The sequence below is a fragment of the Anabas testudineus genome, chromosome 5 (assembly GCF_900324465.2).
Source record: "Anabas testudineus chromosome 5, fAnaTes1.2, whole genome shotgun sequence".
NCBI lineage: Eukaryota > Metazoa > Chordata > Actinopteri > Anabantiformes > Anabantidae > Anabas > Anabas testudineus.
In genome coordinates, this window is record NC_046614.1 from 13,681,528 (window position 1) to 13,695,825 (window position 14,298).

The following is a 14,298-nucleotide window of genomic DNA, read 5'->3' on the forward strand; positions in this document are numbered from 1 at the left end:
TGAGAATATGCTAACTGACAAAACACTAAATGTGTACACATTTACAAGCCTAGAAGTCAGCTTTTCTGTTACAGTATCTCTGTGTGTTGAAAGTTATACCACATTTAAATATGTCACTGAGTACAAGCCTGCATGATTCTGCTCTTTTGTGATAGAATTTGATCCGTGCTTTACACCTCTCGGCATCGCAACTCAGGTTTCATATCAGTCCTCAGTCCGCCTGTGTGGCAGCAGAGCAGAGCGGTGTAGAAAGGCAATATTCACTACAGTCTTACCTGCTACAGCAAAACTGGCTCAGCATTTTTCTCTCCAGTACTCCTCCTGTGAGTACAGCATGAGTTCTGTAGAACAACTAAGGCCAAGCTGGCACACCTGGTCTACAAATATTCTGTTGTTTAACCTCTGCTGAAAAGGGAAAAATTGCATTTTTCACATATCTGATTTAATGATGACACTGCAGAATTAAAACCAAAGTCCTGAGCAAGCAATGTGAAGCTGGCTGTATAATACCTGTAAGCCAAAACACATACACTGTATTGTGCAGTTAAGCACAGAGAAGGTGGTAATACTTTTTTAAATTCAGTTTTACCAGACTATTAGGTTTACTGAAAGAATGCCTATATGTACAGTTATACCAAGTGGCCAGTGGGCACACATTACCGAGTGACATCTGTCACTGAGAGCTGTTTAGCTCAGTAGTTGTGTGTTTAGGTTGTTACTAAAATTACTTAAAAATAAAATCTGTGGTTTGATAATTTGCTCAGACCTTTATTTATCTGACAAAAGCACAAAGAAAAATAATTCTGTGTTTTTGACTTGAGTGAATTTTTAAAATTCTTAAATCGCCTTTCCCTTTAATTCTAGATTTTAATGGTTTGGGAACCGAGGATACAAATTGTTGCGGTTTTGCCAGGGGAATACATGTATTTGCCCTTTCTTGTTGGATACAAGACTTCAGCTGCTCAACAGTCCGTGGCTGCAGTTGTCTGATGTTCCTCCTCATGATGCGCTGCACATTTTCAATAGGATTCATATCTGGACTGCAGGCAGTCAAGCACAAGCACTCCCTGTTTACTCAGCCAGTACATTACGTTACAGTGTGTTCAGGGTGAGGCCTGGAATTGTCTTGCTGACATAGCCGCTGACTTCTCAAGAAAAGACATCGCCTAAATGACAGCATATGCCTCTCTAAAATCCCAATAAACGCCTCCACAATGATGGCACCTTCACATATACGCATGTCACCCATGATGCCTCCCTCTAACCATCACAGATGCCGACTTTGCACCTTTTGCTGACAACAGTGTGGATGGTCATTTTCCTCCTTGGCGTGCAGAACCTCACAGCCGTTTTTCACAAAAATAGGCTGAACCAACCACAGAATCCGTCTCTTTAAGTCCATCAGAGAACTTGGCTGTGTTTCTGCACAGAAATTATGTATGGCTTTCTCCTTTCATATTAGTGCTTCAGGTGGCATTTCTGGATGCAGCGGCAGACTGAGTTGTGACAACTGTCTTTCACAGTACTCCAAAGCCCCTGCTGGCTTATTCATCATGGCAGCTTAATAATTTCTCATGCAATGCTGCCTGAGATCAAAGGTCATGCACAGTCAACAGTGGCTTCCACCCTTGGCCATTATGCACTAAGATTTCCCTGGAGCCTTTGAATCTATTTGCAAATTTATGTACTATACTAGATGGTAAAAGATCAAAATTCTTTGCAATTTTGTGTTGAGAGCTATTTCTTTCAAACTTTTTTGGAAACGGGCTTTGTGTTCCTTGTTAAATACTATTGGTTTGACAGTAAAGGCCTACACGTGTCTTTGTTATAATATCAGGAAAACATACAGAAATGAAAGAGTAAAGATTTGTCTCAACAGTTGTTTACCCACCACAGAAAAAAACTTTTTCTTATAAATCTTAATATAGATTTGGTGTGTGTGTCAATACGTTACATAGTAGTAGATAGTAACTACTCCAGTCTTGCACGAACACTCAAATATATTAGAGGAGTTTTATTCATATTAGGGGAGCATCAGCAATATGTTCTTCGGAATCCAACCAGCCTCACAACATTTGACCAGATTCTTGTCATGAAGTTTTCTTCCAGTTTCCATAATCACGCTCTTTTCCTCAAAATAAACCTGGCAACACATCGTCCATAATATGACACCAGCTACTGTAATGTCCCACTTTCCTCTAATGCACCACTGCTGTGTTAACAAACACCCTGAGGTCACCCCACATGTGGTCAAACTGGAAAGCAGAACATCTTACTTTGCTATTAGACCAGATGCTATTGTAACCAAAAGCTGAAGCTTATCTCCCACAGCAAGTTCAGTAAGTGTAACAGACAGCTGTAAACGAGTGACGGTTGCCAACCTGTCTATCCCTGCTCTCAGACGAAGCTTTCAAGAACATTCAAATGTCTCCAGACGCACTGTATTAGCAGTTCATGAACACAACAGCTAGGTTCTGCTCACATAAGGGCCACATTGTGAGTGCTTTTTTGAAGAGTGCACTCATCCTCAGCTGTGGAACAATGCTTACAACACTACAACACCCATAATTCATCACACAGACATAAACGCACAAGGTGCACGGAGTGGTGCAATGACGAGAATGTTCTAAAAATAGAAAGCTGGATAAAACCACTGTACTGAACAAGCATGACATGATAAAGCACCATAGGATAATTGTCAAAGTGTTTCACTGAGTAAGCAAAGCAGATAGTTCAAATCTGAAAGATAAAGCAATAAACTGAAGACACCGTCTGCCTGCAGCATCTCATTCCTGTATGATAATCTTACAAAGATCGTACAAAGAATTAATAAATGCTTTTAAATATCACACTATTTGATGTGACCTCAAACAGGCCAGTACCAGTCCACCTCTACAACGATTGAGTGTCAGTTAAAGCACTGACACAAGACGCACCAAATGGATGGATGATAAAAAAGCAATAAATATATAAGGCTACTCACCAGGTCATGGTTTGTGGAGTTGGAATCATCTTCAGGGAAGGGGACGTAGACAGCTAAGGCCATACAGTTCGCAAAAATGGCAATTAATATAAAGATATCAAATGGCCTGAAAAAGGAAGTTAAGGAAAACATGGAAGAATGATGTGACATAGAAGAAAAAATAATAAACAACATGGATACAAATTTCCCCAGTTACGACATTACTTTACATTACCCTGCACTATTTATCATGTCAAGTTTCAACATACACACTGTTCACACTTACTACACTCTGATCCACGTTTTAACTGGTAGAACTGCTATAACTTTATTGACACTACATCTGTTTACATCATCAGTCATTCCCAATAGTGTTTGGACTTCCTCATCCCTGGAAAAATGTGTTTTTATGAATATCTAAAACACATTAGAATAAAAGACTGTGTTGTCTAAACTGTGAAGAGTGGTAATAAGTGGACAAGGATTCATTTTACATAGTCCCATGACAAAACATTTGGGAACTACTGTATGATATTCCTGTTAGTGTCATCGCTCCTCTTCATAATTTTTATGAAAATGCCCAAACTCAATCACAATATGCAGATTCACCAGACTGTTACTCAAAAGATAAACTGAGAACTCACACAGATGCCATCCACACACTGACTAATAAAATAAGAACACTATCTTGTGAATTACACTGAAACTGATTACTCACTGAAACACTACAATACGTCCTTCACCACAGAAACTAAAGCGGAAATTAAAGATTCAGGTATTATTTCACACTTATCTGACACATTACAAAGTAGTCCAATAGCAACTCTCAGAAACAAGCATGCAGTATTACTGCACTGATGCACGCAGTCCATGCAGACACCTGATATGGCGACAGCTGCATTTTCCAAAGTGTACTGGTAGAAAATCCCCCGGTGACTTTTTTCAACAAACACACAAAGTGGAAACTGCGTCTTTGCGATTCACGCTAGCCACTCTCCATCTGATGACTTTTGTGCTAACAACATCTGCTTAAGCAACAAACCCACCAGACTGTTTCACAGCTGTGCTGTGCTAGTGTTGACTCACTTTATACACATAGTACCCATCCAGTATTTCAGGTTTCAGAACATTGTGACATTCACTTCTGTGGCAGAAACATGCTTCTGCATCTCAAACATCATTTTCTAAATGGAATTCAGGAAAACACTTAAGTATATCAGGTACAGCCTGTTAACCTGAGATGTTTTTGTACCAATAACAGCTTCATACTGTGTGACTGTTTTTCCTTTCTAGTGTTCTTCAACTTTATATATAGAGCTGTAAAGATGTACAGCCATAAATCAAACGACTAAGTGATTTAGAGCTTAACTAAACCAGAAATGCTCCAAAAAGGCAGACTATGTCTAAACCAAGTCAGGTTTTTTGTTTAGATTTTTTCAAGACCCAACTCAATATCCAGTTCCCACTGATGTGCAATTCAATTTACTAAGCAGAGAATTGTTGCTGAACAGTGGAACAGTAAATGTTTTGCTTGATAAATTATTAACATATTGTTAATTCATTTGCCTATAATAATTTTATGTTGATTAAATAATGTGTTAATCTACTATGCATTTCAGCTTTCTAACATGCAGTTACCATACTCACTCGTGCACCCACTTCCCCCATAAAACCACTGTAAAGGATACTTCCACTCCACCAGGCTGATGCAGGCCCTGCGTATGGGGTTGTTGAGGTTGAGGCAGAACAGAGCCCTCGGTGGCCTGCTGTTGGCGTTACTGCCCTGTTTCTTGCTTTTGGCATACTGCTGCCGCTTCTTCTGTGCCAACGCACCTACCGGGATAGTAGTGGTCGCAGGGGCAGGTGGGGCAGGGGGAGCGGGTGGTGCCGCAGGGGCTGGGGCCGGGGCCGGTGCAGGGGCAGGGGTTGAGGTGGGAGTGGCTTCTGAGGCCGCGGGGGCTGGGTCTGGGGCAGGCCCGTTGGCGCTCATGGTGCGGGTGTGGCTCTGTGAGGAGCATCCAGCAGCATGGATCTGCCAGGGTAGACAGGGAGACTAGAGAAGGACAGAGCAGTCTGACCAATGAGCTGGCACGTCACCAGGGGGAGCGAGTCCGGTGCTGCTGGCATAATTTGCCTCTGAGAACAAGAATAAGGTAAGAAAAAGGACGTCAGTATGTTGCACTGTTTTGAAACAACAACAAACAACCGAGACAGCTTTTAATTTAAAGCAGAGCACATCACACCTGTCCTGAACTGGCTGTGCCCCATCATGTAGTACATGTTAGACCTGTTTCCCCAAAGCTACTTTAGTTCCTCTGCACCCAGAGGTTGAACAACCTCCCACAACTGTCCAGTCTCCCCCAATCTCTCAAACACTAACATTTACTTAAAGATGGAGCTATATCATGTTGTGTCACTGCAATCAAGTAAAAAAGTGTAATAGTATCCATACAGGCTAAATACAGTGCCAGCTAGCCCACACTTAATGTTTGAGACCAGCAGAACTTAGTTTAGCTTAGAACAAACAAAGAATATCAGAGATGGCAGAGAGTAGGTAAACAAGTGCTGGTCTTATGAAGGAAATAAGTTTTCCTTAAATATGCATAATGTCACCAACTATTCCTCAATATGCTCAAACCAAGAAAATAATTGAATGTGCAACTGATGATTAACCATTCAAAACTACCAGAAATATGTCCGGGCTCTGATGTTGCAGTGTCTTTATTTAGTAGATATATCCTATAAAGAAACATAAAAGCTGTGGCCATGTAGCTCAGGTCATAACACACACACACACACACACACACACGCACACATTGTGTAAATTCAGAGCTGCCACTCTCAAGCATCACTTGGTCCCATCAGCTGTTAGTCCTTGAACTGGCAGCAGGCCCCGCACAGCAAGAAGCACTAAAGGTCACATTGCAGCGATGTTGCGAGAAGAATTCATGTTGATATTACTGAGACAAATATGATTATATGCCACTGAAATGTGAGACAGCGCCGAATTCAGACTGCCAGCTCTACATCATCTCTGTGTACCCTTCTTCATGTAGCCGAGGCTAGTCCCAGCTCGGTTTGGGAACAATGCGCATGAAATGCGCCTTTTTTTTTTTTTGGAATATTAATTTGACTGCTGCATCGACATCGTCGACCGAGACACTGTGATGAAAACGAACACGGACGTTTTCATGAGCGATTCGTGACAAACTGACCCTCATCAAGCGTCCTCGTGTTTCTCCTTGGACGGCACCAAAGTGAGATTTGGTGAAATCCTCCTAAAAAAAAAAAAAAAACCGACGTGAAATGACTCCGGGCGTGCGGAGTGAGCGGCGCACGGCTCGCTGCTCAGCTGGCAACGTTATTACAACAAACCCCGATCAGGGATGCTCTGACAGCCTGAGCTAATATAGTGGACAGTCCACATGAGCAGAGCCGATCTCAGTTTGCAGAAAAGGCATCATGTATGCGGCGTTAATGACAAGGCGGTGAGCCTCCACCTCGGAACCAAACATGACAGCGTCGACTGGAAAACCATCACTAATCACTGGCTGTCCTCTGAGAATAATCAAAAAGCCTCATCACTGCCCGCATGCAAGAACACGCAGCTATGCTAAGAGGCTAACTTCAGTTTGTGGAGCACAAGCCGCACCGTGTGGTACCTTTTCTGAAGACTTTATAATTCAGCCGTGGTCCTGTCCGCTCGCTAACACAGGTCCAATGCTTCGGAGGGCCAAAAACGCAAGTCCGGTTTCAAACGGCGGCTTATAATACATCAGCTCCGGGAGCAGGAGGGACACATAAAGCCTGTGCATTAATTAAGCTCTTCCATGATGATCGCGAAGAGCTGGAGACAGGAGAGTGCGCATCCTCGTCCGCTGCCTGCTTATCGTCACGGCGCCAGTGAACAGTGAAACGAGTGAAGCTCAGAGCGCAAGATCTCCTCCTCCTCCTCCTCCTCCTCCTCCTCCTCCTGGCCCCGACTCTCCTGCTCCTGCACAAGACCCTGCTCACACCAAATGGGTCGCAGGCTGCAGCCGGTGCCCAGTACAACCTGTTCGTGCGTCCCCGGTAAACGGCGACCCTTTCAAACGCGGTGTCACAGGCGGCATCGATTAATCACGTGAAGGTCACAATAAAATGACGACTGAGCACGTTCAAATGTGTTCAAATGTGTTCAAATGTGTTCAAATGTGTTCAAATGTGAGCCCTGATATTAATTCTCAGTCTGAAACTGTGGTACTAAAGATGACATGGTGATGCTCAGGCTTAGCAGCTCCTATTTAACATAGGCCCACATGGTACAGCTTTCTATGGAGACACGAGTTATAAAAGGCTTATGAACAGCTATAGGATATTGATATATGTTGCCAGGTTGTGAAAAAAACCTTCTAGTTTGTTTATGACATTGCTATTCGGTGATAACCCGGTTAAAAAATTATGTCACTCCATTACTATGAGCTCATGGGTTCCTTGCAAGTCATTAATAAAGATCTTTTGTAAGTGTAAATCTGCAGGTGGAAGTCTTAAGAAGTTGGAAGTAGATGTCCAGAAACGTGTAGCAACCCTCTACAAAGTTAAGTTAAGGTGTAGTCAGTCATTATAGCCAAAATGTAAGTTCACAAGAGTAGGCACAGTGTTAGCGTTTAAATGGAGGACACAGTGTTCAACAAACATACTGTACGACTGAGTTTCTAATGGTTAGAAAAATGAGAAACCAGATCAGATTTAACCAGAGCATATTTGAGGCAACGACCTATCAGACCTTTCTGTCTAAAAGGTCTACATGTCATTCAATTGAAGCAGCCATCAGACAGACCAATGTTTGCTTTAACATCACGCCACTCTTGCCAAAGTCATTAAAATGTGTCTGTTCCACATTTCCACATATTTCCCATTCGCCTCCAGTGCATGTGTTCATGACAAGAAAGTAAGTCAACACCACCCTGCCCAAGCTCATTGTAACACACATACCTCTCTCCTGTTACTGGTATAAATAAGCAGATTCAGGAATATTCCAGATGTATGTAAATAAATGCACTAATGTTTCTTTGTCCTAGTATTCGATCTAACAGCTACATACAGTCTGGTACATTCATAAATAATTAATTCTGTACTGTTTCCAGTTAATTATAAAGATATTTCTCTTATCAGCTTTTGGTCCTGTGGATGCTGCCATTGTGTCACACTGTTTGTAAAAGCTATATATAGTAAGTACCAAGTGCTGTTTACATTATCTTTTAGCAAAAAAAACAAACAAACATTTATTTAAGTAAAAAACCCATCTGACAAATGCAACTGTATGACAAGACACCTGTACATCTGTCAATAAATCCCACCCTAATAAAAAACGAATGACCAAATGATAGCCTTGACCCACAAAAGACCCCAGTAAAAGATCGTGTCTAGGTTTTATTTTCAGTTGTCACTACACTAGTTTATCAGTCAGTGTTTTCATCCAAGAAAATATGAGCAACCACAGCAGCATAAGACCGAATCCGATGTAATAACATCACTTGGGTGAAATGTGCTCAAGTAGCAGTGAGCGCAGCTTAGCTCAGCACTACTGAGCCATTATTGTCAGTGTTGTGAAATTCCTACCTGCCAGAGTAGAACAGCTGAGCCAAGGCCTCAGCTTTACCAACATGTCCCAGCTGACAACAAAGAGCAGAAAACACAGATCTTCTTCTCTGGTGGTCTCATCTGTGAGTGAACTGTAGCGTCATGTGGCGAGTGGTGGAGACAGGGTGAGGGGGCAGGGACGAACTTCACCATATCAACTTACCTGTCTGCCCAGGATAATGGTTTCTTCTAGAATCGTCTTGAATTATTCACCTATGAATGAGGTGGTTGTGGAAGAGGCAGGTGTGTGTGTGTGACGTGTCTTTATGCAATCATGTGGACACATTTTAAATTTTATATCAGCAATCAAGGTGCTCTTTGAGGGAGACTTACTTTTAGGGTTAAGGGTTAAATGAGGTTTAGTGTCAGGGTTGGACTTAAACATTTAGACCTGATGGACAGCTGGGATAGACTCCAGTATTCCTGCAACCCTTCAGAGGACAAGCGGTTAAGATTGTGAATGGATGGATGAATTGGCACTTGTAATTAAATGGTGGGCAAATGTGAGGCACACATCAGCAAAATGACTTACAAACAATGACTAGGAAGAAAAACTGAAAGACAGTGGGCAGAACAGATATGAACTGTGCTGCCAAATTAGTGAGTGACTGAGTTTGTGTGTGTGTTGCATTTGTTTTCTTAAGTTGCAGCATGTTGAGCTCTCAGGACTATAAAACAACCTAATGCATTTACTATTATCCAGCTATTTTGTAGACTTCATAATAAATATTTAGTTGGGGAAGCCCAGTCAAGCACCATGGTTTAATGTTTAACATTATTTGCTTTAAAGGAAATAAATAAAATAAAATTCTTGCATGTGTATTAGATCCTTTGGTGCCCAAGAAATAGCTGGACGTAGAGTTACGTGAAAAGATGGATAACACATTTAGATAACACAAAGTCAGAACCAGCAGGCAATTAGTTTAACTTAGCTTATCTTAGCATAAACAATGGAAGCAGGGGGGGAACAGCTGGCCTGAATCTGTCTAAAGTTAAAATAAATCTGGCAACCAGCCCTGCTAAAGCTGACTAACACATTAGCCTCTACTGTAGCTTGTTTGTTTAATCCATGTGTCACCATGAGGTGCAGAGACATCGAGATGAAAGATAATATGCTACTGGCCCAGCTTCATACTTCTCAGAACCCTACATGAATCTGGGACATTTGAAGTGGTTTTTCCTTTACCTGAGCCTAATGGCTTGAACATAGCACAAGCAGATTGTATGACTCAAAAATATATCAGTGCTGTGTTGTTTTTTTCTTTGCTCTTCTCCTACTGAGCTCCTGCTTTTCTATGTACTGATCATTTCCAGATAAAGATCGCCACGGGCTAGTGAAGATGGTGGAAGTAACGATGATATGTGTTCATTCACCTGGAATATGTGATCTACATGTATCTGCGTGTTTTTGCATTTTTTTGTAACGTTGTGTTCTGCGCTTCACTTCTCCTTCAAACATACAGTGTACAAACGCAGTCTGTAATCCCTGGGAAGAAAGTGTAATGCAGTTCATCCTAACTGAAAATGGAGTAAAACACAGACTGAGGGTGCAGTGGCCCCCAGGGACCACGGATGCCATTTGGCTCAGTGCGGCAGTCTGCCCCCACGTCTGATTTGATGTGCTTCTATTTTCCCTGCACCATCAAACTCCTCCAACTAAAGGGAACTTTATTTAAATATGGTGAATTACATTTGAACATGAATCACACAGCTACGGGAATTTGGGTTTTAGAATTTCCAGATGTACTAATATTTTACAATAATGTTATGTATCATAATTTTACTATTCATTTCTTTATAAAGATCCTTTGTCTTGAATATATTGTAATTAATGCAAACTCCAGACATATAATTCTGCTCACATCTTTAGCTCTAAGCTCCACTGTGGTGCAGGTTCTGCGTTTAACTAAAGAGATTATGATGTGTTGACTTGTGTGTGTGCATTATGTTGACAGTTTACACGTGCAATTCCCATTAAACATTCCCATAGCTGTTATGTTTTTCTAATGCATTTAGCCTTTACTTTATGCAATTTATCCCTCACTCTCACCCCCTCCCGCTCTCTCTCTCTCTCTCTCTCTCTCTCTCTCTCTCTCCCTGCCTCTCTTTCTGCAGCTCTTTCTAAATCTGATTGCAACAAATCTATATGGGTCCTTCACTCATGTGCTGTATTTATTTTATTAGCATTACTGTATTCTGCATAAGGTGCCGTATTGCTGAAGCATGCCTGTAAAGACTTAAGACAATTGATATTAAACGACTTAAAGTAGGTCTTTTTGGAATGCGATTCCCAGGTCTGAACATGCATAGAAATCCTGGTTTGCAGGATTTATTATTATTGTTATTATTGCAGGACATTCATGAGCTTTTGCATGTTGATGAGAGCTGTGTGTACACGTGTGCGTGTGTGAGAGCGAGGCAGAGAGAGTGTGTTGGTGGAGCTGCTTGAAGGAGAGCAGTAGTGATGGAGCCTGAAAGCCCTGCAGCGCAGCTGTTCACCCAGTGCATCGTCAACTTCACTGCTGAGCCCACAACACACGCTCGGCCTTAACCCCTACTTGCACATTTTCCTTTTCCGTTTGATTCTTCCTCTCTCTTCCTTGTCCCTCCTTCTTGTCTTCATCCACAGTTTTTTGCTTCTATCTGAATCTTTATATCGCTCATCTTCAATTAATTCCTTTCACCCACTTTGCTTTAATTATCTCTCATTCACTGGTTGCACTACAGTGTCAGAGCCACGTCTCAACACATCTCTCTCCTTTTCACTTCTTCTTTCACTACACAAACCAAAACCCCGCTCCCAGAATGAGCACCCAATGCAGCTGCGAACAGCTGTGTGACTGAATGGTCTGTTGATAATTCAATCATAAATCCTATGCTTTTGTTTCATGCACTATAAGGAGGTGGGACCTTGGGGTGATAGACAGCTCTCAGATAGAAGGGCAAGCACCATGTCATCATGGTGACTGCAGAGCGATTTAAGGAAATGGAGTGACAAGAACAGAGCGGAAGAGGCTCAAGCCTTAAGGAGTGACTGGCATTAAAGCAATGTACCAGGATTTGTGGATGTGTGTGAAAGACTCTTTGGTTTTTGGTATGAGCATATTCCAGAGATAATTTGTGTGTGCACATGAACATGTCAGCATGCCTGAGTGCATATGATGTGCATATGTGTAAGGCTGTCTGTTAAGCTTGTGCATGTGTATTTGTGCTGCCGCTAAAGGCATATTAACCCTTAAAAACAATGCTGCTTTTTGTTTAGCTGAGCTCTGCTTTGTGTTTGGAAGAGTCACACACATGATCTGTGTTATATTAAGGCATTGTTTCAAAAGTGGTTGCTTTGCTCCTCTTTTTCTGCCAGAGAGATTAAAAATAGAAACATTCATGCTCTCTGAATGTACTTTCCCTCCAGGAAGTGTGCAGTTGTGAGTGCCTGACATTGGCTGGCCATCGTCACATGGCATCTTCTTCCCAGGCTTCTATTGGCTGGCACCTGTGGGGCTCTGTGAGGAAAAGCTTTTCTGACAGGACCCAGGAGCCCAGAGGAGTTGCTGGAAACTGGGAGAAGGACAATGTCGGTGGAACCAGGAGATGAGTGAGGGGCTCGAGATATGGCATCACTAAGGCTGTGAGCGTGGTGGTGCTGGACGACCTCCCAGCTACTGCAAAATAGCGAAAGATCCACAGAGATGAGCACGAGGCTGAAGAAGTGCAGAGGAAACAAATGAGAGACAGAAGAGAGTGGTAATTTGCCACTCAGAGAGCATGTGTCATTCAACTCAGTTCACCTGACACTTGAATGTTTCGTTAATCTGTTTCACTGTTTCCACATTTGGTTTAACTCCATGAAGCCATGATGGTGTAAAATTCACCATTTGACTTAAAAAATTGATTCAGCGTTAATTCATTTCCTGAGTAATGAATTCAATTAAACCTGAATAAATGTTTTTTTGGCTCTAATGTTATTTTTACTTCAATTATTGTGCTATGAAGCTGCATTAATAGGGAGACAGTGTCCTCTGGTGTTTAATGCTTAGAACACACACACACACACACACGTCTGCTGAAAAGACAAAGCACCAAAACTTTGTAAATGCCCATGTGTGACGCATGCAGTGTAATGTCCCTCAGATAGCAGCTTGCTATCTGTGTTGCAAGTTTTTGTTGAGATTTGTGAATGTGAACTCATGTGTGAATCAGGTGAAATACAAACTATTGTTGCTGAAATAGAATTCAAATCAATTAAATTTGATTTGTATAGCGCCAAATTACAACAGAAATCATCTCAAGGCACTTTACAAGTATAATTGTAAAAAAATGATATATAAAACCCCAGAATCCTATTTGAGCAAGCATTAGGCAACAACGGAGAAGACAAACTCCCTTTACAGGAAAACCTCCAGCAGAACCAGGCTCAGGGTGGGCGGCCATCTGCCTTGACCGTTTAGGGTGAGTGAAAAGAGGAGAGAGAAAAGAACAGCAGGCAACAAAAAAACAACAACAAGCAGAAAAAACACTGGGCAGGTCGGTCGGTAGGACCAGTAACTGGACTCTGGAGAGATACAGCTCCAAGGCCGAGGAGACCTGCAGAAAAGTACAGAGAGATCAGGAGACAGAGAGGAGGAAGCACAAGTATGGGAGAGAGAAGACACAAAGTTAATGACATGCAATGGTGGCATTTGAATGGATAGAGGAGAAAGGAGAGAGGAGGAGAGCTCAGTGTATCAGTAGAGGTCCCACAGCAGACTAACCTATAGCAGCAAAACTAAGAGATGGTTCAGAGTTACCTGAATCATGTAGACATATGTTTTAAAAATATCAAATTAGACAATGTTACTTTTTATAATGAGTTTCCATTTGAACCACTGGGACACACATTGATATAGCATGTGACAAGTGGAAACAGGTCAAATGCACTAACAACGGTTTTCCTCTAGATGGCAGCTCTACTCTCTCCACAACCATGATGTCCAGATGTTTGCCTGCTGCCACACTTGCAAAATGTTTCCAAAATGTACGAATTTTATTGAGGGTGCATATATTATGAATACAAATATTAGCCTTAGGTTTTAAATTTGTAAATTTAATTTAATATTTAATTTTACAGAATGTGTTGTAATTCATATGCATCAATATTTACTGTGGCACATAGAAGAAAAGGTTCATAATTTGGTGTGACATGATACAATTGAGCTGTATTTATCTATACAATTCTTGTGGATCTTTATCCTTATTTGTAGTAAACAAATATATTTGATTTCTTATAAAAGAGTGTAAATGCTTCAGAATTAGATCATAGATTAGATTGGATTTTACCCTCCAGTTAATTTTGAATAAGTGCTCAATAGTGATGTTAAGGCAGGTCTGTATATCAGATCTGTGAGGTGAGTGCAGAAAGCTTCTGAGGAAAGAACATTTTGTGCTCAGTCTTAGTTATCAAGCTCACTGAACATCATGTTAAACAGAAAGAAAACATCAAGTGAGGAGATGATGCAAATGTAACACTGTCAGAAGTAAATCTCCATCTTAGAGGACTACATGATTAGAGAATGATGAAGTATGTGTTCTTATCAAACGTGGTCTTCTGAATTGGTCCTTACGCTTGTGTTGACTTAACAAAATTAATCATTTATTTCTCCATGGATATTTTAACCCAGTCTTGTTCCTTTAATTTATGGGGATTATGCATTATTATTATATTATGCATTACATTG

General features: G+C 41.4%; 1 protein-coding gene across 1 annotated transcript in view; it reads right to left on the minus strand.

Moving 5' to 3' along the window:
* Positions 1-4,952, minus strand: part of cacna1da (calcium channel, voltage-dependent, L type, alpha 1D subunit, a) — a 47,684-nt gene extending 42,732 nt beyond the window's left edge. Inside the window, exons 1-2 of the mRNA XM_026349376.1 lie at positions 4,651-4,952; positions 2,984-3,089 (exon numbers count right to left, since the gene is read on the minus strand). Coding sequence (XP_026205161.1) covers positions 2,984-3,089; positions 4,651-4,952 — 408 coding nt within the window. The remainder of the gene's footprint in view (positions 1-2,983; positions 3,090-4,650) is intronic.
* Positions 4,953-14,298: the final 9,346 nt, after the last annotated feature.